The 27,295-nt window shown below is 39.1% G+C and overlaps 1 protein-coding gene across 2 annotated transcripts in view; it reads left to right on the forward strand.

Annotated features, from left to right (window-relative positions):
* Window positions 1–27,295, forward strand: part of aff2 (AF4/FMR2 family, member 2) — a 182,574-nt gene that overhangs the window by 41,896 nt on the left and 113,383 nt on the right. The window contains exons 2-3 of one of the 2 annotated variants that reach the window (XM_007892877.2): window positions 429–549; window positions 2,658–3,614. In XM_007892877.2, the coding sequence (XP_007891068.1) occupies window positions 429–549; window positions 2,658–3,614 (1,078 nt within the window). The remainder of the gene's footprint in view (window positions 1–428; window positions 550–2,657; window positions 3,615–27,295) is intronic. The other variant, XM_007892886.2, reaches the window with a different exon arrangement.

A 27,295-nucleotide genomic window follows, 5' to 3' on the forward strand; every position in this document is an offset into this window, starting at 1 on the left:
CCGGGTTTTATTTGCAACAGATAAGATCAGTGTGTGCAATGTACTATTTAAATTGTCATCTTGAATTTGTTCACTAATTAACTGATACAAAATGCAGCCAAAAGCTCATAACAAATCAATGCAAGCTGAATGAACAGAAGTGTCCCCTTGCTGAATGTCTCATGAGAATTGTCAGTGCAGGTTGAAGCATACTCCTTTGTTTTTTTTCTTCAGGGTATTAATTGTCTCTTTCCCCCACTGCCCACTCTTCTTTCCACAAAATCAGTTGTTCAGTGCATCAGGGGACCTGGGCGCTTTCAGTACTCCTTCTGACAGACATAAATTTGATCCATCATTCTGTCGTGGCACTCTGTCAGCTCATAAAACTCTCGGCTAACTGACATCCCACGTTTATTTCTTTCAATTTCCTTTCCCCATTGTATTTGCAGTCACTACGAACAGGATCGGAATGCACTGCGAAGGAAAGAATGGGAGAGACGGAACCAAGAAGTCAATCAAGATGAGGATCTGTTTGCTTCGAGTTTTAATCTTTTCAGTGAGCCCTACAAGGTAGCCTGGTCCAAGTGCATTAAAAATCTTTCGGTTGGGGGTTGGTGGGGGCAGGGTGGGGCGGGTGGTGGGGGGTGGGGGGAACCATTTATCGAGTTATTCAGCAGTTTCTTATCTATATGGAATGTTGTGTAATAATATGGAAACTGCAGCAGGAGAATTCAGGATTATCTACCTAGCTGGATAACTGGATCACATCAGTAATTATTCGTAAAATTCAGGCAAATTCGTACAAATGTGTCGGAATCGCTGCCTATTTACAAGCTGTGAAATTTGCAACATATGGAAGGCTTGTGTTACAAAAAAACACTTTTAAAGCTAACTACTATTTGACTACTAAGTAACAATGTCTCTCGTTGTTGATTGAACTGAGTCCCGTGACTTAAGAATCAAAGCTCTGTTGTTTTTAGCACCTTGGGACGTCCTCCCGACCCGAAAGGCGCTATACAAATGTAATGTTGTTGTTGTTGTTCTCACTCTGGCCAGCAAAATGAGCACAAAGTGGAAATATTGCAACATAATTTGTGTATAATTGAGATCAATATAAATTGGTGGTATAGTGGGCTCCAAAGGTAAATGGGCAACTTCCCTTAGAAATCTTCTGAGTCAAAACTAATATGGACAAATTGTTCAGGAGAAATTCCACCTGGGTCTAGATTTACTCTCTTGCATAACATTTTAGAGCCTCCAGAATTTTGCACATTTCTAAGTAGATCGATAATTTTGAAGGCAGGTTTTATGTAACATCTTTTAAGAACCACAATGAACCCATTTTCAAATTCAAAACTGATTTGCCAAGTTTCCGAGTATTCTAAACTGCTTAATTTATAGAGTAAACCGAGACCCAGGTACAATTGATGTCTCTGTGAGCATTAAGTAACACCCTCTCCACAATTGAGCCAAGGTTTGGGAGGGGTATTGCAGGAGGAATGGAGAACAAATAATATGTAGGAGGCACTCAGAGTGCAAAGGTACAGCCCAAACTGCCTGTCGATGACTCTCATTGTCAACAAGCTTCAAAACACTGGGCCAAATAAATTGATTGTGGTTCCCACATACCTTTGCATTGGGAAACTAATTCAATGCCAGCAATGGGAGCAACCCTTGTTTTAACTCATTGATGCAAATCAGTCAATCCAGGGTGCAAGGGGTGGGGGTGGAGGAATAAGTACAGAATAAACATAATTTTTTTTGTACAACAAATAAATAGTTTGATATATGTAGTGGGATTATTTTTTAGTCACCTAACAGATATTGATGAAAATGGAAAATGTGTGCAACTGTTATAAACTCTGCCATTTACCTGCTAGCATTTTGCTTAACTGCGAAAAGCATTGAGCATTTAAGTGCCCATCATTTCAAAGCCTAAATGAGCCTTTTATGAATCCAGTGTTATCTTGTCACATTATTCATGTGTAAGGAGTTGTTCTCCTTGTAAATGGATAAATAGTGACGCTTAAGCATTTTCATAATATCCTGCTGCTTTTTATGCAGCATTGAGATCTAATGTGGGTTATGTTCAATTTAACAACAAAAAGCACATTATTGATTGTAATATGACAATAGATATCATATGTCTCACAATTATGAATAGAATTATAGTCTTTTATAATGAGTTCCACATGCTATTTATTCATTTGTTTCTAATAATCGCAAATTATCTGAAATGTACTTATTTAATTGGGGTAGTTAATTCTGCATCATGTTAAATTGTGGTTTTAAAGATTACATTTCAGTTTCAACTGAGCAACACAGTGCTATTATTCTACAGCTAAAACCAGTTTACAGTCAAAGAATGTTTCACTAGCTGTTGTTTTCGGCTGCTTTTATATGGGAACTCAAATAAGAATGACAGTTATCCAGAGGGCTAAATGAATGACCTTCTAAGGATTAGATGTGTATCCTTTGACTTTGCTAGTAATGCGGCAAAAAGGGAATGCCTCACACTGAAAACTCTGTTTGATATGGGGATGACTGTGACTTAATTTCGAAATAAATCGCACAAAATATTATGCTGTTAACTGATAAACTGAGTAAGTTAAGCGAGTAACTAAAAATGATTTAATTTGAAATGATTTTTGATTGTCCCTTAAAATAATTATTGTTAGTTTTCTATGCCATCTAATTTCTTTCAGACCAACAAGGGTGATGCTCTTTCAAACCGTGTGCAGAGCACATTAGGGAACTATGACGAAATGAAGGATCTGCTAACGAATCGTTCGAACCAGAGTCATCTTGTAGGAATCCCCAAGTCTATGATTCCGCAGACTCCTGTTGAGAAAATGGAGCAGAGTTTCTTCGCAGAACCAAGGACCAAAGTGGCTCAGTCCCACCAGAGTAACAGTCTTTCTTCGTCATGCATGCCTCCCCCTTCCTCTTCGATGCCCTCAAGCTCTTCGCTTTTACACGGACACCAGAGTAACAAGAAATCCAGACTGGACTGGTCTCGCAATGGTCATCCCTCTGGAGGTGGACACGGAGTACAGGCTAACAGCCAACCCAACAGTCAGCAGAGCAGAGTGAAGCATACAGCGACGCTCGAACAAGCTCAGGACAGATACAATGAACCGTACTGTAGTCAGACTGAACTGCACAAAGGCGATCACCAGCCTGACGTGGATGAATGTGTTAAATCCCAATCATCCAGTCCTAATGCTTCACGTTCCAAGCGACACAGTCACTCCAAGCCTGTCACTGGAGATCATTCCTTTAAAGACAGCTGCCATGTAAAATCTCCTGTTGAAACCGATGCTACTACTACTCATGCTTGTGGATCTCCCGCCCCCTCCACATCCCTGATACCGAGTGGCAGTTCGCTCTCTGCTCAGAATTTCCCTCCAGGACTCCATTCTAAGTCAAGCATGGTACAGCAGAAGCCGACTGCCTATGTGAGACCCATGGATGGCCAAGATCAAGCCCCCTTTGAATCACCTGAGCTCAAGCCGCTGATGGAAATTGAGGATGCCTTTAGCAGCCAATCCTTTGGAAGCCTTCTGGACGGAAAAGCTAGCACGGCAAGCACCAAGTGCAAGTTGCCAAAGCTGACAATTCCTCAGCCTGGGGAGGTAAGTGGATACATCAACATGTTGAACACAATTAGCTGAACAGAGAACTACAGTAGATACCTACCATGATTTATACATACTACCATATGTTACAATGGAGATCACTTAATGGACCACATTTTTCTATCAAGAGAAAGCTGGAAACAAACCTTGTTTGGTATCAGTGGTTACAATCCTTCAGAACATGTTACAGTGAAGGATTACTGCGTCAATTTGCATTTGCTACTTATTGCATCCAAACTAGATTTGAATTATTACAGTTTGGCTCGGGCATATAATGTGATAATAATGTGAATAGTTTGGGAACGCAGAGAAAAATAATTAATTTACTAAATTGTTTTCTTGCTTCTGAAAGTGAAATGCAGCAGTAGGTCAAATTTGCAAACAATTTTGTTTTATCAAATCAAGCTTTTAGAAACAAATGACCTTTTAAATGGGTACTTAAAGGGTTGCAGATGACTCCATTGTAGCTGTTCCAAGCATTATTGAATCAGACTCGCATTGGCAAACAACAACATTGAAAGTGCGAAGCACAAGATGATAGATGGTGGAACAAACTAAGCAACTCCTCATGTTAAACTGTCAGCTGTTACAGTTTATTATAATGCCCCATCTTCTTGAAATTCAATTGTATATTGCGAATCCCCATCTAAAGCCTTGTCGAGTATCATATTGCATCTTTAGCAGCTTTGTAAACTAAGATGCCACTCAGATAAAATTTTGTGGCACAACAATATGAGATCACAAAATGATCTCTTCATATTCATGGATGACATTCCAAGGCTTGTTACAATTCATAAACCACCTCTCTGAAGCATTTTGGTTGTGATTTTTGGATCACAAGTTCATTATAATGTTACATGCTGTATTGATTTTTAGTATATGGTGATTTACATGTCCACTGACATTATATCTTTGTGTAACTGGAGTTGAACCGCAGTGGTCTTTGAAGGAACGTACCAGCCTCCGCTATCTTTGCTCCAACCAAAGATATCAAACCAGTAACTTGGGAGCCAGAGGCAGAATGCTTCGGCCGAGAGAATTGCACAGGGGTTGCACAAATAATGATTTCACACGTTTGCTATGTCGTACCAAATAGTCTGTGTGAGGTATTTCAGCTTCTGGATAGCCAACTGCATTTTCCAAACCAAAACACTTGTTGAATCCAAATTTGAAAGCGAAGAGTTAATAGTAGAACTATTTTTAGAGCATTGTAAACATCAATGGTTTACTCATTTGCATGCAAACAATGCAAATCTTGTGTCAAGAGTCATAAATTGTTCAATGCTGCAGGGTGGCTAAAAGCTGCCTGTAACCCTGCCAGAGAAGCAGAGTTCCTCCCATTCCAGGCGTGTCATCTGGGATTCAGGATATCCTTGTGAACTGATCACTTTATTATTCTTAAAGTCCACACTACTAGATTATTAGTTTGTAAATTATCGCGCCTTTGATCTTTTGAAAAAAGGAAATGGCAGTATAGTAATATAATAATTTCACAATGTTTTAAACAATATACCCAAGCAAGATTTGGATAATTTTAGATTTGGTAAGCGATGAGTCAAAAATGCAATCCAAAGTTCAACAGTAAAGCTAATAGTTAGCAAGTAATAATTAATTTTGTATTTGCTAAAGCACCTTCCACGTCAGATGGATGTTTCAAGAGCTTTATAAGATTCACTTAAAGTGTAGTAACTGTATTTTGTTGATGAATGCGGCAGCCAATTTGCAGAAAGCAATATCTCACAAACAGCCACTGAGCTGATGACCATTTGTATCTGGGGATTGTCGGGCAGGACATCTTGGTTTAATATCTCATCTGATGGAAGGCACCTTGAACAATGCAGCACTCCACCAGCACTGCATTGGAGTGTCATCCTGGACAATGTGAGTTCAAAGTCGAGATGTGGGGCTTGAACCCACCATGTTCTCACTCAGAGATGAGAGTGCTACCAACTGAGCCAGGCTGATGTTTGTAGGATGGAAGTCATTTGACAGATACAGCCTTGGACACATTCTGCCACCAGTCTTGTGTTTGACTGTTCTTACTCTTCTCCCCACTGGAAAGTAAGTCTCTTTAAGTGCAATACATTTCCATGATGCACTCCGCATTCCCAGTGGGATTCTCTCTTGAGCGTCCTCAATTTATTGTGTTGAGCACCGAGGGAAGAGTTTGAAGCTGTCGAGCAACCTTATAATGGAACTGTCCAGTCTGTTTCTCTCCCCAATTTAATGTCTTTTGGTACTTTTACTTGTTTGTTTACACTCTCTTTAAAACAGTGAAACAATAGTTTTATTGGCTAACATGATCTTCAACCACCAGTAAATTTACAACCGTCAATGAACTAAGTTGGCCCACCAGTGGGGGGAAAAAATCTCCAACACAGTAAAACCTTTTGCTTATCCTTACATTGCATCTCCTTTTCCACAAAGACTCTGTCTACACTGTTTTCACAAGACGGAGTCATTTTGCTCACGTCTCTGCAGTCGTTATTTAAGCGAAAAGGCAAGCCTGAGTGACTGTGGCTCCTCATGACTTGAGATGAGTTTGGCTGATGCTCCCTTGTTGGGGGAGAAGGGGAGGGAGTTGAGTTGGCATTTCTATTTTTTTAAAAAAATACAGATTCATTGCTTTCAATTTGTTGTCAAATTCAAACTGCAAGGTAGGAAAACAAAATATATCAGAGGGAGAGGAAAGGAGCGGTAGGGAAACCATGCAAGAAAGCTTTTTTTCTTTTTGTAAAAGAGTTTCAAGAATTCCCCCCCCAAAAAAAAAACTCCTATCATGTTTCGAGAGGATTTTCTATTAAATCTTATTTTCTAATGTCTTACCCGTGTCAGTTCAAGAAAAAATAAGTTTTTGAATTTGTTCTGCTGGAAACATTGGTCCCTGAGCATTTATGAGCCAGGAATTTGTAAAACGTTCTATAACACATTCAAGAGCATAATCAGTCTTCTAAAGAAATATGCTATTCGATTCAGAATGCCTGACAGAAAAGGGCAGTAATAGATGTCCCCTCTGGTCGTAACAACATTGTAGCATCACACAATTGACACTGCAGGACACAGAATAAATAATAATAATAATACATGTACTTGCAATTGATATAGCATCGTTCATGTCCTGGGGAAAGTCTCGAAGGACTTCACAGATTTTCACTGTAAATTGTGGTGACTGTGTACTTTGTATGGGGAATATGACTAAATGAACCGGGTGGAAGATTGTGCTGGTGAGTAAACAGATAATATTCACTGCATCCTCATTTGTTCCCCACCACACACTACGTATGATGAGGTGTCCCTTTGGGTGTAAGTTAGTAAAAACTCACAGCACCTTGAAATTGGAAATTTGGGTTTTGTGACTCAAATTCTGCTTGACTGTATTTTTTCGTATAATAGTAATAATCCTTGCATTTGATATAGTGCCTTATCGCGTCTTCGAGACGTCTCAAAGTGCTTCACAGAATATACTGTAAAGTGAATTGATTGTATATTTTGTGAGCCCAAACTATATATTATGTTTCAACGTTTGTTCCATTTCTTTGCCTGGTTCCGCCCAAAAAATCAGGTTCACTGGCATGAGTCAAAAATCCCATGTTTTTCTGAGGCATGGAATACTAAGTAATGTGACCCAATGGATTTGCAACATTTTGCTCTGTGCCTATCAATGAGTCATTGAAATGTGCTTTTTTTAGAGAAGGGGAGGAGGGAGGGGGAAATTGAAATTCAGAGGTGTGTGTTTTAATAGAGTGTTGAAAGGACTGTTTATTTTTAAGATGTATTTGTTGGGAAGTGTAATTGATATTTTAAGCTGTTTAAGAATTCAAGACGTTATTGATTTTCAGAGAGGGGTGAAAATTTTCCAGTACCTTCTGATGCACAGCGTTAACAACAACAACAAGTTACCTTTGTGCAGCGCCTTTCACGTTAACCAAAATGATAACATGTCGCCTGACTGTTATTCATATCCTGCAAGGCAGACAGCAGAGCATTCTAAAGGTGTTAGTGTATGGAATTGTGATTCCCCACCTCACCATTAGTCTTGTGATATGTTTAAAAATACAGAACAGTTTTGGAAGTGAAGGAAAACAGTGTTTAGTTATTAGTCCTAGAGGATTAATTTGTGGCAGCATTGTGTGAATTGGAGGTTGTAGAATATGCAAATTATCCTTATATAGCTGCTTCTGAAACACTACGGGGAAATGATTGCACACAGAGGCTGGTGTGTTCTGCTAAAGAAAGCGTGTTGCATGTAAGGAAATGGTACAAAGGGCTATTTATATACACTAAAAAGACCTGAGCATGATTGCAGATGGCGTTTAGTTTAAAAAAAAGGGGTTTCTTCGTATATACAGCATTTACCAGTTTGTGCTGCAGATGTTACTGTTTATTTTTACTTCAACGCAAAATGTGCCGGGGAACATCTTTTACGCCTCGCCGAGTGTTGTCAATATTCATTTCAATTTATAAATAAACGCTGGCAAATGAAAGCTGTGTTACAGTGAACAATGAGAATATTTTCGATTATTAAAAAGAAATCAAAAAGATGGAGAGAATGGGCCATGGAAAGAGGGCGGGTTTTAATTTTAAATTTTACAAATGGATGGTAAAGGGTGAGAAGTTGCATGTATTTCAAGTGGGAGCAAAACATATGGTAGCTTAAAGATAAGGGGGTCATGCTTTCAGTTGATTTCACAGTGAGTGGGATAAGCAATGATGCATTGGGAAGTTAACCTCAAGAAGTCAACAGTCCAGTACAAAAACTAAATGCAATGTTTGCTTAAAGCTCTTAAGGTGCATTTCCTTTCACGTTTGGAAAGCAACAATGGACTGTTTTGGTTCTCCATCCTTTGCCAGCTTGGGATATGCCGATCGCAAATCTCGCTGCCAATTTCGCAATCCCATATTCTCCGAGCACCAGTTGCAATTAATGCAATAAATCCAGTTTATCGCAATAAATCCAGGCAATTTGGGATTGGATACTGCAATACTTTGATTCTCTTTTCTAACAGCATTAGCAACAGTTTATACATAAAACACAGCCTTATAGAAATGAAGAAGACCTTTGTTTTCAGCAAGTCTGCCAGTTTGCACGTTGCTAATTTCTTTGTAGTGCACCCCATATAAAAACTGTGGTTGCTATGATTGACTCATGAAACTTTGTTTTTGACCTTGGACAACTTCTGAATATTTTGTGATCCGGTCTGGCCAGAATCAGGTTCCCTAACCTAAAATCATCATTAATTACGGAATACCACAAGGAGGAAAATCACGGAAACCCATCTGCGGATTAATAGAAAAGAACATTTAAATGGTGCTGCACCTTCAGGTATTGTTTAGCTGGCCACATAATGAATGTTTCACCTTTAGTGACGACAAGAACTGCTTTACAAATCAGAACACACACAATGAAGTTCAATCAAGCCAGTGGAGTGTTATTGAGTCATTGACAGGAACATTTTACTGGGAACTGAGTCAGGCTGGCAGAATTACAAGTTACTGATGTAGATGCCAAATAATAAATTGTGTAGGTACAGAGTGTGCTGTACAAGCTCATAAGTGGACACAAGATCTCAGGAAAATCAGATAAGTCCTGTTTATACAAAATGTCAAACTGTTTTACATTGATGAGACTGTGAGAGCCAATGTGTCTTCAGTACTGAAAGGGGATGTCTCAGAGGGGACCTTGCAGAGGTGCACAAGATTTCACATGAGATTGAGAAAATAAACCTGCAATAATATGTTTTGATGCCCCACTACTGAGGAACAAAAGGTTAAAGGCTGCAAAGTATTTCTTTACCCTTTTTCTTGATCTCCCGACAGAGGATAATTAACAACTGGAACAGGTTTCCAGGTAGGGTGATTGAGGCTAGAAAGCTGAACTCATTTTTAGAGAAAAACTTGTTGCTGTGATGGGAGTATTGTAAGGAAGGATAAGATCAAGTGGGGGCAAAGGGCCTTCTTTATCCAAATCTCTCGTGTGATCCAATGTGTTTCTATTTATAAGTCTAGCTGAAGTACTCTGGATGTGGAAGATACGTTGTCTCTCCATTGCTCAGTGGTGCATGGCTACCAGCTCTCACATCTGTGCATCCACTGTGCTAACTTAGATTCAGTGTAGTAATAATAATAATCCTTACATTGGATATGGCATCTTATCACGTCTTCAAGACGACGCAATGCGCTTCCCAGAATATACTGTAAAGTGAATTGATTATATTTTGTGGGCGAAATGTATAGACTTAATTGGTCAGTCCAATGCCTCGCTGGCTTCCACTGGCTTCAGATTGCTGAATCAAACCACGTAATTGAACAGTAAGTTGCATTGATTTCTGTTAAAAAAAATAATTTTTAAAAAAAATGGATTGTATTGACTATATTTTCTTCTGTATTTCTGTTTTCCTGTTTTCCTTTTAGTAGGTTGCTTGGTACAGTTCTTTCTTTCTACCCTCCCTGGGAGAATTGGACGCCTCGCGACATGTAGGGTGCTGTGCCCCTGCCACATCCTCCCCTCCCTGAGACAGAATGCTTTGCTTGCGTCTGATGTTGGCTCCAGCAGCCCTGCTGAGAACAGAACAACCCCTTCCCCTGCCTTGCAGTGAGCACGCTGTCAGTGACTGGCAGCCGTCAGACTTAAAGCCGCAACCTGCTGCTAACTTTGATGATATATGTTACACTGATACTTGGCTGCTCAATCTGTTGGCTACTTATGACAGTTCTGAAATCTAAACCTTTCTGAAATACACTTGATTCAGTGCAGTGCTGTCACACGAGACAGGGCTTTGGAATCAATATCAGCATCAAAAATTGTTCCGCAGGGCAGTGTGTGAGCAATTGTTATAAAGTAATACCTTTCAAGTTTTTTTTTCCAAAACTTAACTTAGAGGGAGAGAGGCAAATGTATTTCGCACAGATGTTGCATGATATTTATGGTGGTTTTTATTTTGAATGTCTTGTTTCAATTGATTCCATGTTTAATCGGGCTCAGCTAGGTGAGGGCAGTGATGCTTTTGTTTGCACCATTTTGCACCAACTGGCAGCAGCCTAATGTAGTTTGGACTCGGGCGAGTTAATGCTGATAAGAAAGCTCCATTCATGCCATAACAATAGGCCTTATTCAGCTACTCAAAGGGCTATAGCTTGCCTCCTCGATCTCTTGCTACAGCTGACTCACAAGATAATGTCAGAAAGTTATGTCTGCGCAACTGTCCTAAAATGATTGACAGGAAGTGACCTCAACATGATCTGCAGGGCAGCATGAATCTGAGCATGTGCAGAACACAACTTCTACCAATGAATTGAATATCCCCTGCTATGGTAGTTCAACCTTTCCAATCTTTGTAGCTCGGGATTAACCTGAAGTCACTGGTAAGCACAGAAACACTTCACCTGACAATCTTCTGGAGAGTGAACCATTAGCTGAGTCTTAGCAGTCGGAGCAGGTATCAATGTATCGGAGTAAACCATGTCCAGTCGGACAGATACAAACTTCACAGAAGGCTTATCCTCATTATTATTTTTTATATATAAAGCCCCCAAAAGACGAAGGTAACAAGTGTTACACACGATAAACAGTAAGCTACATTTGAAAAGAGCCCAAAGTGTTACACTGTAAGAATTGTATCTTTTGTGATTAAGTGCAGTGGAAATCGATGATGAATTGTGCAGGAGGTGGTAACCTTTGTCAAGCTAGTTACATTCCTACTACAGTATTGTGACCATTTGAAGCAGACAGAGAAATACCACACAAACAAAGTTTAGAGATGTGAATTACATTCATGTGCTTGCAGTTGTAAATTAAAAGATAAATCCTTCCATATCCCAATGGATCCAGAGGAGAATCGCAAATCAGGCTGTTGGCTAATTTTGGTGCTCTTTCGACTACAAATAGTGAAATCTGGAGATTTTGCTGAATCTGTTAAACGTATCTATAATTACCCTGTCCTCCCAAGGAATATTGATTTAAAATGCAGGGTCCTACTTCATGCTGATGCATAAATATCTGCAGCCTTTCTATTGCACTCAGTAAGAAAAAATTAATAGCGTCGTAACAGTATTGACCTGACATTGAAGAGTATAGTATTTTCTCGGTTACTGGATGTGCTCTCAGACACAAATCCTTCTGATTATTGTGGCGCATAGTCTCCAAATAATATATGATGAGTTTTTTTTAAAAAATCCTATGATCCTGCACATCCGTATATCAGTTGCCTTCATGTCTGGGCTGTGTCCTTTTACCAGTATCTCAAGATGGATTGGACACAACATCAATGTCACTTAGGCAAGCAAGCAGGATACACGTACTGTGAGTCGACCAGCTCCTGTTCACTGTTTACCCTCAAATCTGAGGTGAGGGGATCCATTTGTAAAGATGCATCAGGAAACAAAATGAGAAAACAATAGCAGTATTTCTACATCTGCATTCAAGAGTCTCTAACTGTTATGTATATGTGTATAAGTATCTGTAATATTTGCCTACAGATACACAGTCACTACACTTTACAGTAAAAATCTGTGAAGCGCTTTGAGACATGCTCTTGATGTGAAAGGCAGTGCATCAAATGAAAAGATTATTATCATTATATCCGAAACACTGGCTGTTCAGTGCCATGGGACGTTCTCCCGACGTGAAAGATGCTATAAAAATGTAATTTTGTTGTTGTGTCTGTCTATTCCTATCAATGGGGGAATCTTATCAGGCTGTGATGATTAAAGCGAGCAAACTTTGTGCTGCATGTGATGGGATGTATGGGCAGAAACACACTTAACTAAAACAGAATTCTGCTCAGTAAAGGGTGTGTTGAATTATTTTACTATGCTGCAATGTTTTCATTCGGCGAAAAGCTTTGTAGACTTCAAACAAAATAATCTTGGTCAGAGTTGGGGGATATTGTGCAATAGTCTAGTTTCAGAAACCTAAAATTGTCAGGATCTTGAAAGATCAGGTGGCTGCTCAGCCTGTTATCCATTTTAATAGCTGGCTTTGAAAGCATTCCAGGATGCTTTGGTTTATTTTATTCTTCCTGGCAAGGTGTCGCTAAGAAGGTTGAAAGAAAATTCAGAATCTTGCCATGTAGACAGTGCACTGTAGTGAATTCCCCTTTAACTTTGGAAGCCCTCCCTTGCTACACATGGGACATAAGGTGGGAATATTTTGCTGCAGATGGTTATCTAAGCTGTCATAAATTTGTGTCTAGTGTTGGATGATTTAAAGCAAGTGTCATAGACTGCCTGAGGAAACAAATTCCACACTGTATAGGTTTTAGTACAAATTATGCTGTTTAATAGCGTCAATCAAAACAAGTAATACTCCGTCATTTATTATCTCATTTTAAGCACTAAATTCCAGGTTATTTTCCTGTAATAAATCAATAGGAGAAGCAGTGTAGAAAGCTTAATTGCAGTTCTAACAATTGTAGCACATTTTACTTCTGGCTCAAAGTAAAATCTTGACTGTAGAGTTCCCATAAGTTGTGTTTAGGTCGCCCTTTTCAATTTACCTTTTTGAATAAGAAAAATGTGCACTGCTCTCCTTCACTAACAATGTACTTCAGTTGTGATGTTTGTATACTCTCGCTGACAGTCAGTAACTAGGTTACTGCAATTAAAGGCTTTAAAATAAGTATCATTGGAATGAAGTCAGGGTTTCCACAAACTTAAATGTTTAAGCAATTTCCTAAGACAACGCCAACCTACGTTTATTTTTGGGAGACCATTAGGTTTTGAGCTTCTAAAAGTGAAAGGACCGAGAGACAAAGAGTAAGAAAGAGCACAAACTAAAAACATATTGAAACCTCCTGCTGAAAAATACAAGGGTTTGCTGTAATTGTCAAAGGAGGATTTGCCATTTGGCGGTCAGTGCTGCCTCCAACAACCAATGTTTGAAAAGTGGATAAAATTAAGGGATTTCACAGTCTTTGTCACTTGAAGGATATACAGGATTCACTTATTTGGGGGTCAATTAAGCTGTTGACTACTTGTATGAGTGGGTAGTTACTTAAATGTACTGCATTTGATCAGATTTCCATTTCTATTGTAGCATGAAATATAAATATTTAATGAAGGTGATGTTTTGCTGAATGTTGCAGCCATTACATTAAATTCTGACGAGGTGGCACTTCACTTGAGGAATAGATGTATTAATGTATTGGGTGAAGTTTAAACTAATGTTTAGCACAATGTTATGGATCAGGGAAAATTGAATGATTCCCTTTGAAGAGCTCCAATTCCTAAAGTGAGCAAAAGATTCCCATTGTCTAATCACTTCTGCGGTCAAGCAGACTCTGGTAAATATATGGGGAGTTAATAGGTGTGTTTTCAAATGTTTTAATGAATATTAGGTATCAGCTTAGAGTTCAGTTGGTAACACATTCCTCTCTGGCTCAAATGGTTGGGGATTCAAGCCCCAGTTTGGGAATTGAGCTCATAGCCAGGTTGACACTCTAGCCAGTGTATTCCTGGAGGAAAGAGATTCCCGATAATATTAGAAAAGAGAAGGGAGTTTCTGGTGCCTTGGTGTTCTGGCCAATAATTCTCCAGCTAAATTGGTCATTCATTTCATGACTGTTTGTGGGACCTTACTGTGTTCAAAATGGCTGTCATGTTTGCTTACAATAACACAGTCGATACTTTTGATTGCGGACTTGCCTGGCTCAGTTACTCGACTACTGAGGCCACAAAAAATCAGCTTGATTCCGAACTTCCATTGCCAAGAATGTTATCTTGAAGCTCACTGCACCCCAAGGATACCGGCCTGCCTTCCATCCATTGAGGAGAGTCACTAGTTTGTCATTAAATATCTGACAAGTGGAGGTTTGAGCCCTCGTTAGGTGAATAGTTGATCCAGGAACTCTTTATACAACGCATCTCAACATAAAGTACTGTGAGCTTTACCAGCAACGTATCCGTATCTGAAGCACTGTCTTTCAGATTCAATAATAGTTGCAGTGGAACACGGTTTGATGGCTGAGGTGTACTGAGTAACAATAATGATGTGTGGCTAAGTGCAGAGACATTATTGGCTTTGCTCTTTTATTAAATCTTTCTTTGTTTAAAGGCAAACGTTTCTGACCAGGTGCACTCTTGTGGGATTGGTTTCTAATGCTCATACTAATGCAAATGAAGTGCAAATGCAAAGTGGTAATGCGTGTGTCTGCTGTGTTGATGTGCCAGTGAATTCAAGTGCAGCATTTATAGGCTTTATATGAAAGCTGATGGAGCCAGTGAGTGACCTACAGTGAATGCAGATGAATTTAGCACAGACCGAGCTGTGGATCAGAATAATAATTGAGTTACTGGGTTGGTTTGGGGGTGGGTGGGGGAGGAGGGGTTTTCCAGGTAGATTTGGTAAAAAGCACTGTCAATTGACAGCAAACAATTATTGATTAAAAATTGGTTCTAAGCATTTTCATTGCAGCTGTTTAAAGACCTTTCAGAATTAATTGATATTCAGAGCTGTTCAGCGTGAGCATTAAGGTTAGTCACCAGGGGAAAAAATGCAATACAGTGCATTCCTTGTACGATTTCAAAATATGTCTCATTTTGTTACGGCATGTAAAACATTTAGAATAATGAGATATATACCTCATTGGTTTGCATTCTGTAAGATTCTCTGTATTTTTTATTTCATTTTTAAATGATAATGGTGTCACAGTAACTCTGCTCCATTTTCGTACCTATTTTTCCTCCTGGAAATTTTGGAAACTCCATTAATAGGAGGTTGAGATGTGAAATCATTTGAAAATTCAGTCTGCGTACATCATCAAAACGATCCCATCATTATGAAGTGCTCCTGTGAAGATAATCTGTGGTCATTACTGTAATGTTCAGTAATAGAAAGTCAATGCAACATCCAGATGACCAAATATTTTATGTTTTATTCTATTAACTAGGAAGGCTTAGTAGCAAAGGGTGTTGAAGAATAATACATACTGTGGCATGTTGTTAGGCCTTTAAGTCATTTTAATTTATATTTGATGCCATATGTAGTTTCGGTATTTCTTTGGTGGCTTGTAATAACATACTTGCTGTGCAATCTCGGATGTATGTCAAAGAGAGCATGACCCAATATGCAAATATGAAACTGAAGTGCCAGAACGGCATACAGAATGCTTCACGTGTATGTTGCCTTTCAAGGAACTCCATAAATGAATAATATGAACATAGTGTGACCCAAATGAAAAATAATTACAAATTCTTGTTAGGCATTCACACAGAAAAAAAGTGCCACCCATCCAGAAGAATTAACAGTGCTTTCAAACATTTAATTTGCGATTTCAATAAACAAATTCAGCAGGAAGCACTGTAAATGTTTTATTGTGCATTGCATATTTTTCAGATTATAGTGGCATTGTGCAATGTGCTTAACTTGAGTGATTAATACTGTATAACATGGGTATGAGTAATGCACGCTCTAATAGTGTAAACATCTACTAATTATTTTTATAGGCCCACCAAATTTCTTATTGGATTATATCTTTGCGGGCATATTACGGATGGGCTGTGCAGTCACAGGGATTGTTATATTTGAAGCAAATAAAAGTTCCTTTGCTAATCCAATAGATATTGGTCAGCAAACAGAGGAACAAAGCTGAACTGTTATTTAATGGAGCAATGATTTTTGGAAATGTCATGGGGAATTTTTTATCGCAGTTACATAGAGTGGAAGTCTGATATTCTGATTTTAACACTGTTTAATGTTTTAGTCTACATGTTTGTAAATTATTGAAAAGTATTTGCCACACAGATTTTTTTAAATATTTCTATTTATAAATATTTTATAAATAGCACAGTGATTTCTGGTTTGCGGATGCCACAGGTTTTTAACTGTAAGGTGCAGTAACTGTGTATTTTGTGGGCAGACGGTGGTAGCCAATTTGCGGACAGCAAATACTTGTTTGTCTGTGGCGTTTCAGTGTTTATAGGGATTCTGTGTCCGGAAATGTAACTGGTTTGTATTGTGCTACCAATCTGTGCAGGGCTAGTACTGTTAATTTCTTCAGAAATTATATTTTGCATCTTAAAAACAATGCTCCTAAAGCTGCTCTGATGTGACCAGCACAGCCCTTGTCCAGGGCACTCACAGAATCCGATCCATTGGCTTTTCTCCCCTCCCTCCCCCTCCTCTCGACTCAATTTCCATTTAAAATCCCCGAGTTGGATGATAAAATTCTGTATTGCAACATTGTCAGATAATAAAAGAGATAGAAGTTATTAAGTCTTACACAATTATGAGAGACTTTTTTCCGATTGTCAAAAAAGAACTAGCTGTGAAGTGAAGCTACATTTCTGAGCAGTTTCTCTGTGTGTTGATCAGGACTGTGGAAGGCTAGTGGAACAGAAGTCAGTGATGGGGAACGTGCTCTTGACCATTGAGCACACCCTCTGCCAGTATATACAGTTCTGTCACTTTTACATTGGAGAGCACCAGCTCCTGTTGACATTGCTGCTCAGTGAAGGACAGATAGGGCAATCTGGTGAAGCCATTACACATGGAGTGCTCTGCCATAGGTCATTCCCTCCATTTCATTGCTCTTCACCAATAAAACAGTTTGCAAGTACAATTGGAGCAACCATCACAAACAAAGTTTGTCCACACATCATCCTGAAGCTGACCATACCCTCTGAACTGACAAGGCACCTAATCACATGGAGATTAAATTGCTTCTATTCACTGAGCCACAGAGACCATGGAAATTCAGATTCCCCGCTCATTTGGCTTCTCGCATCACTTAAGTGCCGTAATTCTTCTTTCAAAAAATGTTGTCGTCAACCACTCTACTTGGAGGAACGAGTGAGCTTCTATTCCAAACACACAAACTTTCTACTCTGCTGAAGCTCTGAAATTCCCTCTTGCTGCCCTTCATGTGCTAATTATACCAACTGGAAGAAAAATGGTCCCCATAGACGCTTGCGAATTACAATGTTACAATGGTGAACTAGGGATGAGTTGCGAGTTACTTTAAATTAAACTGGTCTCTTTCCCTGCTGCTTACTGTGTCCCATTGCATTTTCTTTAATGAGTTTGTTTCAGGAGTTTTCTCCTGCTCTTGCAGTAATCTTGCTGGCAGTCAGCTTGAATATATAGAGATCACTGGCTGATTTGACGTGCTGTCTGTGTTTCTGTGCAGTGGTGGATGTTTGACTGATGGGATGAGATCTTCATCGGTTGTTTGGTTTTGACAAGCCTGACAGAGCAACACCTAATAAAATTAAAAATATCAATCATGTTTTCTTATTAAAAACACATACACGTGTAGTCATATAAGTAGGATACATATTAGTTGGGGGCAATGCTTTATAACTAACCCATTCTTGATACCAATCTTAGTAATTCATTCATGTCTGCAGCACAAAATGAATTATATTTTGCAAACCAATGCTGTCAGTGTGTATTCTCTATGGATTCATAAAAACTAACCCAGATTGCTAAGTAGATTGTTGAAAATAGGGATACAAGACTGAATGCCACATTACAATACCTGTATTCATCAGTAGATATATCACAGTGTAGATGTGAAGTGGATATGAGAGACAGCGTTTTATTGCACTAATTTTTAAGACCATTAATACACGTGGTCAATAAATGTGTCAGGCAAAGAATTTCCAGCAAAATATATTTTAATATTACTCATTATACACTGTTAAGTGATTTAATCTTTGTAATAGCTCATATCGTCCTCTGGCTTTATTTTACTGAGAGGAACACACCTGGAGGTTGTATCCCTGACTCTAGAGTATTGCACACATGTTTTACTAAATTAGATTTATTTAGCTGTGGTCCACTAACAATGCTTTTCTTTCTCTCTCTAACCCACCGCCCCCCCCACTCCCTATTTTTGTCTTTCACTGTTATTTCTCCTTCTTTTATCTGCTTGTTGTCAGCCATGCCATATCCGCATGTCCTCCCACACATGGAGATGTCTGTTCCTCTTATTCTTATCCTATATCTTCCAACGTGAGTTGCTCTTCACCCTGTGTGACCTAGCGGACACGCTCCCAGTCTCTGGATAATTGCCTGACAGAGCATTCCACCACTTTGATGCAGTCCAGTAGTCCAGCTGTTTTTCTCTTTTGAAAATTATTATTTATAATAAAACGCAAAAACCGAAGTAAATGCAAACATACAACCAGAGTGATGAGCTTTCATAATCACAGATTTCTTATGTACAGTGCGGAAAATATTGTGGAATAAATGTATCTAATTTGATAGGGTCTAAAATGTTACTATGATCTAAGGAATTGGGACAGTCAATACCTCAGATGATGGAGTCTGAAGGGAGATTGAGAGAAGACAGCAGTGGCTGCAAACTTCGTCCTAAGACTAACCTTAAACTGATAAAGCTTTTCACTCTGAATTTGCATCTCAAGCATGGATGAAAACTCTCCAGATGGAGTAGTTGGGTTGTCCGACCATACAAATTCTTAATGCCACATGTTTCTTTCCCTTGATTCTGTCTCGTACCTTTGCCTATGGCAGAGTTGTATAAATCTGGAGACTGTGGAAACTTTAGTGGGTTGGTTGGCAGTGGTACAGTTACAAAATCCATTCAGCTTAAATTGGCAGTGCTGTTTTTAGTCCCCATCAAGAGAGTTTTTCAAGGTTGCTAACATAAGTACTCTTGTGGGACGCCGCACCTAAAATAGTGATAAACCCACACAAATAGTACTTTTTTCAAGCTTGGGAAGCTGATAATGATGCTCTGCAAATTGGGGCAACAAAGCGAAATATAAAATGAACTTTATGAAATCAAGCTCACAAAACAAAAGAAGAACACATACAGTAATGTTGCTTCGCTTGATCAGTTGCGTCTAAAATACAGAAGTTCATTTCCTGCTAGATCTTCCTAGGATAAACGTTTTATGTGTATTCATATTTCATTTTATATGTTTAATTTTCTGAGGTTGTAAACTGACTGGCAGGCAAGGTACATGTGGAGCATGAAGCAAAGGTGTTATGTGTCCATAAAATGTAAGAGCACGGCTCAGCACTGCTTTACATCATTTTTTTCTCCTTTTATTAGTACAAAATCATTTAGAAGGTTGGATTACAGTGAAGTTTTATTGAAGATCCAACTGTAATGAAATCTATCTGTTTGACTTTTTCCAAGCTTTTGATAACAGCGATAACAAAACTATTACAAATAGCAGAGACTTTATTCTAAGAATGACTCTTGCACATTAACCTTATCACTCACTCACTTCGCACCCCCACCCCTTAAAAAGTACGTCAAAATTACAAGCTGTGTTTTACGTAACAATCCAAAATAGAACGGAAACCAGAGCCGGGCACCTAATAACAGATTGTTGGGATAAAACACCTGTGTGTAACTTGAATATTGTATACTTTCCAACTGGTATAATCTTAGAGTAGGTGATTAAATAAATAGCAGTAAACATTTATTACCCTGCCTGTGGAATGTGCCAATTTCTGTTTTGTTCGGGTGTCTGACACATGAGGAAACCCATGACTATGCTTAAAAGTATCCAAACCAAACTGAGAATTCCATGCATCTGGTTACTGGAGAGATGTACTTTTAGTGGAATAATGCTGACAATATTCACTCTTTGATTAGATAGTTGTGTTCTCCTTTAGAAAAGAACAGTGGCTTAGCTATGAGGAGATGCTAGGAAAATGTGAGTTATATTCCCTGGAGCTTGGGAGGTTAAGGGGTGATCTGATTGAGGTGTTTTAATAATGAAATGAATTGATGAGCTAGATAGATGCTTCACTCTGGGAGGGACATGTAAAACTAGGGGACATAGTCTTTAAATTACGAAACCAGATAAACGAGGGGGGAGAATGGAATGCAATGCCCCAGAGGACCACTGATGCAGAATCAATTGGGGTATTTAAAAGGAAAATAAATACTTGGAAATTATGAGGGATAGGACAAAAACAACAAATGTACATCTATACAGTGCCTCTTACGTTGGGAGGATGACCCAAAATGCTGAGGACCAAGGACCAACTGTTAGGGAAATAAGATTATATGATCTGCTATGATCTCATAAGGAGGTAGAACAAGTTTGTAGGGTCAAGAGAATATACAAAGAATATGCACCATAGAAACAAGCCACTTGGCCCAGCTAATCCGTGCCGGTGTTTATACTTCCCATGAGTCTTCGCCTTTACATCCTCCCGTACACTTCTATTCCACTCTTCCTCATGCGAAGGCTAGCTTCCTCTTGAATGCATCTACACCTATCTAATTCAACCACCACTTCAGGCAGCGAGTTCCACAATCTCCACACCCGCTGTGTGAAGTGCTTAATCCATGAAACTTTGAGAAATTGGATATTATATTGCACTGAATTTAAAACTGAGTCTACTATACGTTAAAATTCAGTTTACGTAATCTTAAGACACTATTCTCTTGAGTAGACAACAATCGACTAGATTTAACTTTATAAATATAAGCTTCCTAAATCTGTTCTACATAACAGCTCATTCTGAAAGGCTTTTATTTTGGCACCATATGTAAGCTGTAACTAAATACATTTTTAATGGACCTACATGTTACAGTTGTGCCAGTTGGCTTGTATTAATATGAGTCTCTTGAAAAATATTTGAGGTAACACAACAACAGCAAACAATCCTGCCCCTTTAATTTAAACCGCACAACTAAATCCAGAGGACAGAAGAAGACGGGGAATAGGAGGAAATAGTCAATCGTCTTGTAGCTATCTTAAGAAGACTATTAAAACAGGAACACTTTGTTCAATACTGGGCTCAAATAAGTTTGCTCAAGCAAATCAATGCCAGTTAATCTTTCAGTGTCAGATGAGTGAGTTTTGTAGTAATGATAAATGCCTTTGCAGGAAAGATGTAATTCTGGAATGCGAGCCTGTGGTCTGACAGCTACAGATGGTGCCAATTACAGCCAGAAGAGCCTATCCTGCCGTGAGTCTGTGGAGATTCTAAGATCCCAGCATGCCAACAAAAAAAAAGAGTTTGGCGGACTCCATACCGAGACCAACACCTGTGCTATGAAAGAACATGTTTGATGTAAGGCTATGCTCAGTCGAGACTCACTCTGTTTAGAGCCATTCCAAATGAAGACATTTTTTCCACAATTTTCTTGGCAGGAACTTGAAAGCTGACGCGAGCCTTTTTTTTTGGCATTTAATATGAGGCCTAATGGAATGAAAATTGTATTACAATATAAATGTGGAACGTCAAAGTATTTGCAACTTCTGAAAGGGTTCCTGGCCAAGACTGCTATTTTACATGAGCCAAGGTAATTCGCTGACAAAAAATGTGGCTGTGATTTTGTAAGAAGTGCAGGATGATGGCAACGTAATACAATCTTTTAATTATATCACTCAGAGTCTGAACAGCCAGTATCTTGTTCTCTTGTTCTTTTTGGGCCCTATTAAGAGAATAGATGTATTTTTCTTTAATAAAAGTGGATTCGTCAGCCAAGACTGACCTTACAGCAGCACAACCACTCAAAGATATAAAGGTATGAAAACCATTGTGTACTAATATGATCGCATCATGCTGGAGTGAATTATTAGCTCTGATATAACTGAGTGCCACAATAAACCATCAGAGCCAAATCTGAGCAGTTTGTGAATATTGTCTGAACACCCTGAATTGTCTTTCCAGCATTAACTCATTCAACTCGAGTCTTGTCCAGTGCTTGATGTTTTTGTATGTACATATAGCGGTAGTTTTACTACCGTGTAGTAAAGTCTCTTGTCTGCACGACTCAATCTGTTTTTTTTTCAAAATTCAGAGGAAAGGATGTTAATACAAGGGAATGGAGCACTCTGCCAGTTTATGGGCTGAATGTCAAGATAAGTACTCTCATGCCAGGATTAGACAGAGTGTGTATAAAGTTAGGACCATCTGCTGTTGCTCAACATTGTACCTTGTTGCAACATCAGGAGAGTACATTTTTAACAGACCAATTTGATTCCAATTACTCCTTTCGCTGGGTTTGTGTCTTCATATTCAAAGCATTGGAGGGATGGGTTGTTTATTCCATTCTCCAGAAGTCATCCAGCGTTACCATAGGCACTTGCCAGAATACTGATGGCATCATTGGAGCGTCGATTAGTGGGATGCCGACTTGACAAAACAATTTGAGTTTAAGCACCGTCATGCTCCCTGGCAGTGGAGTGATCCTTGAGCCAGCAAGTCCAGTGTGCATCGGAGGGTAAGTTCAGGCCCAACCATTGTTGCAAATAATAATCCCTCCAAAAATAACAAACAATAATAAATTGGTCATTTTCAATCTACGACTGTTTGTGGGACACTGCTGTGCGCAATTGGCTGCCGGGTTCGCCCACAAATATACAGTCAATTCACTTTACAGTATATTCTGTGAAGCTCTTTGGACGTCTAGAAGACGTGAAAAGCGCTATATCAAATGCAAAGATTATTATTATAAAGGTGGGGAAATGACTACACATCCATAAACCAGTTAATGTCTTTCATGGCCACATATTAAACAAAAGAATTTACACCAGTGTTAGTTAAAATCATGGGAAGCATTGTTTTAACCTCAATTTCCTTTATTTATTTTTTAAAAAACAGTGTTTCTCCAGGAATAACATGACTTTTAAGGGCAGATCTACTCTCACAAGGAAAGCACAGTATGGATTCATATGTACAAAGTCCTTGTGAAGCATTGTGCCGGCCTGATTTTTCTTCCAGCTCACAAAAATGATCAAAGCCTTTGGAGTATTTCTAATTGAAGATTAAAGTATATTGCTTCTCATTACTTATCCTCATGCATTAAATGCAGATGTAGGATCTTGCGTATGCATGAATCTAGCTCGTTCAATCAGATAATTACGGGATTCTTGTGCTTTATTCTTGGTGTACTGGAGGGCTGCCATGGCTTAATATCTGCTTCATGCACATCCCAACAGCCTCTGTAATTAAACCTGATAAAATGTTATTGTTTGCACCCTGGCACAGGGATTTGTCGTCTCGTTCACAATGAGCCGCACATTATTAGCGAAACAGCAGCTTTGAACAGACTGTATTCTTTGTGGGAGGTTTAGAGGGGAGTAGGGTTATCTCCCACACATGATACCTTTAGCCTACTCTGTCGGTATGCACTGGCTTTCACTAAAACTATTGCTGATACTAACATAAGCTGTTTTTACAGGAACCCTCAGATCTTTTTCTTGGCCAATTCTCTTTTATCTCTTACAAGTGATGAAAACTGTTTTAGAAGTTGTCTGAAGACCAATTTATGCTTACTGTTGGAATTTATTTTTTTACACTTCTAAAATACAACTCCTGTGAGGTGCTGGACAAGTTATTGCCCTCTTAAACTGAATTAATACCCTGCGTTGTAAAAATGTAGGAGGAATTTTACGTGGCATTTACTTCGTACAGAAAATGAAGTCTTCTGTTCACTGAAGTATTCCAAAACATAAGTCCCAATTAAAGATTCATCAACAGCTGCACGATGAGCGAATTATGTTTTTCTTTAAAATAGAATACTGTATTTCAATAAGCGTTAACGTCTCTCTGGCCGACACTCACAGAACTATCTAATTTCTTATTACCGACACTTTCTTTTATAGGTTTAACGTTTGGGAACTGTAAAATTGGGTGTGAGAGGGATTTTCTTTATTCTGGCCTTCCAATTTTCTTTCCTGACCTTCTTCTCCTAACGTTACTAAAAACCTGGCCGCGTATGGTAAAATTAGATGCCTCTCGGCGTGAAGGGCGCAATATAAAATGCATGTTGTTGTTGTTGTTGTGGCGGCTCCAAGGAACTAGTGCTGCTTCTTGGTAGCCATCCTTCCAGGGTGAGCATTGATCATGAAAATCAGCAGGCGATTCGACTGGCCATCACAGCCATCCACAGAACCACAGAAATTTATAGCGTAGAAGTAGGCCATTCGGCCCATCGTGTCTGTGCTTGCTCTTCTCGAGAGCAATCCTTTCAATGCCATTTACCTGCCTTTTTCTCACACCCCTTATATGCCATCAATCATGTCCTCGCTCACCATTCATACACATGCACTTCCAAAGGGGCCATTGGGTAACAATCAGACGTGAGTACCACGGCCAATTTTCCTGCACTTAACTCGGTGACCCCAATAACTGGTGTATCGCCCCTACCACCAGGTTAACTACGATAAGTTAACTCAGCCTGAACCAGGGATCAAGCCTTGTACCTTTGTGTTCTGCATGGCTCAGTGCCACACCGAATGGTACATTTACCACTTGAGCTTCCCGAGTGGCGTCTCAGGAGATGTTTTAATTTATTTATGTTCCCATTTTCACCTCAATAAATCCCGTTGCACTGTGAACTGTTGGGGCTGCAGGTCGCAGCCAATTTTATGATTACCATCAGTGTTGTGGTATAACTGGCCAATTAAATTCAGTAGTGGTGATGCACTCATCTACCTTTTCCCCTCCCCATCAAGCTACCATTAGGAAGTGCTTTGTCAGTTCAATCTGGTCCAGTGAGAATCAATGCGTTTGATTGAGAGTTGAGGCTGGAAGTAAACACGATCTTTAGAAGTAAGTTTACAGAAGGCATTTTGTTTTCTGATTGATCTGCTGTGTACAACTGCCCCAATTTTACTCCGAGAAATGCTCCTGGCAGTATTTTGCCTCAATGTTCATGGGAGAAACATCCAACATAGCTTGGAAATCACACATGACAAACTGTTGTGTATGAAATTCTTCCCAGATGAATAACACTGCATTTATCACACTGGTGCTAGTTCTGTTTTTTAAGTGATTGCTTAAGTCCAGTACCCATTCACTGCTACCCTCCATATGCACAGTGCATAAAGATAGATAGTTCTGAGAAACAGTAGGTTGGGTCTCAATACATCATTGCATGATTTCAGCAGCCTCACAAAGTGTGGACGTCACAGATTAGCAGTGGGCCCTAATGTTTCAGTGATTCATATTCCACTGTAATTATATGGTTCACTGAAACTGATTACATCTCTGCTTCCATCTCAGCCTGAAAAGTTTTGGTTTGCTGGCTTCTTCATAATTTACAGCCTCAGCATAATAGGCCAGTCTTGTGGAAAAAAAAGAAGATAGATGATGCTGGCAAGGTTTCATAGATTTATTAAATTTCTATCAAATAAAGGAAAAAAAAGTCTGCTGTACTTGGGAATGGTCTCAAATTTTTTTAATCAAAATTCATGAGTTTCTGAGTTTGGTTCAGTAGGTTAGAGAAGAGTTGGAATCAAAGACTGATGAAAAAATAAAGAGCCTATTTGAAGTAATTTTTCAATGACAGCTTTTAATTGGATGTTAAATCAAATGCTTATCTGCCTTCCTGCAGATATCACATTATATAAAATACCATTAGCGTTACTTGCACTGTAACTGATATACTGAATAACAAGTTGTAGGCATATGACAGAAGTACTGCTTTGGTCAGCTGCTGAAATATTTAATACACTCACATTTGTGGAATTAGAATAAAGGCACTATAACAGCAGTGCATAATTAATATGCTTAATCAAAGATGTCCATGGCACCAGAGTGAACATAGCATTTCTTCAGTAGACTAGCTGAGATGCAAGAGTGTAGAAAATGGTTTCATAAAATTAAAATTCCTGTTGGGAGGGAAAGAGAACTAAATCTGTGGTCTCGATTGTGTGTCAACTTGGCTCAGTGTCAGAAGTTTGTGGGTTTTGAGTTCCATATCATGACTTCAATACACGTAATCTAAGATGACACTCCAATGCATTGCTGGAGGTGTGTTGCATGGTTGGAGGTGCCAACCTTTGGATGAGACGTTAAACTGAGGTCCCGTTAGCTTGTTCAGATGGACATTTAAGATAGATCCCATGGCACTGTTCAAAAAGAGAAGCTGGTTTCTCCCGGTGTCCTGGTCAACGATCCTCAAATAAAATTGATTGTCCGTTACAGGGCTGTTTGTGGGATATTGCTGTGCATCGCTGTGCTGCTGTGTTTGCCTACAAGTACAGTAAATTCTGTGAAGCGCTTTGAAACGTGCTTCGAGAGTGATAACTGTCTATACTAAATGCAAGGATGATTACTATAATTCAGGGAATGTTGGCTGGATTTCCGTTTGCAATTTGATGTGGCAACATATAATCTTGTTAAGACATTTCCAATGACAAAATATTGATATTTTAAAACAAATAATATAAATATAAAAATTTAACTAATATGCTGTGTGCCTCCCACTATCCATACAATAATTGTAAACTGGTTTGGAGGTCAGTGCTACTTCTCGATGTCAGTACTTTGTGAAATGATTCTGGAGTACAGGAAGGAAGCCAATGTTTCCAACCTCCGTCACTCTCCGAGTCAACCTGGTAGACAGATACTGGCTGCTTCATGAAGCCATGGGGGCAAGTTACTCAATATTGAGACTGTCACTTGACCTCCGTGCTCTAGAGCCCAGCTGTAACTTCCCGTGCGTTCCCCCCTGTATTTCATTGACTCTTCAAACACTAGAGTCTTTAGCGTTGCAGCAATTGTAAAATATTAATACTCTTTTCACTGTGGGTGAACTAATCGAAACCCAGTAAAAATAAAAAGCTGAATTGTACAGAATTTGCAGGAGCTTTGCACAATTAACGTAATAAGTGAGCACCGTTGGGGCACTCATCCTGCATTTTATTATTTCCTCTCTTCATTTCACTTATGTTTTAGGTGCTCATCTGACATAATGAGAATGGTTTCTCAATGAACCTTAATGCTCCTCGTTTTC

This window comes from Callorhinchus milii, unplaced genomic scaffold, assembly GCF_018977255.1.
Source record: "Callorhinchus milii isolate IMCB2004 unplaced genomic scaffold, IMCB_Cmil_1.0 Scaffold15, whole genome shotgun sequence".
Taxonomy (NCBI): Eukaryota; Metazoa; Chordata; class Chondrichthyes; order Chimaeriformes; family Callorhinchidae; genus Callorhinchus; species Callorhinchus milii.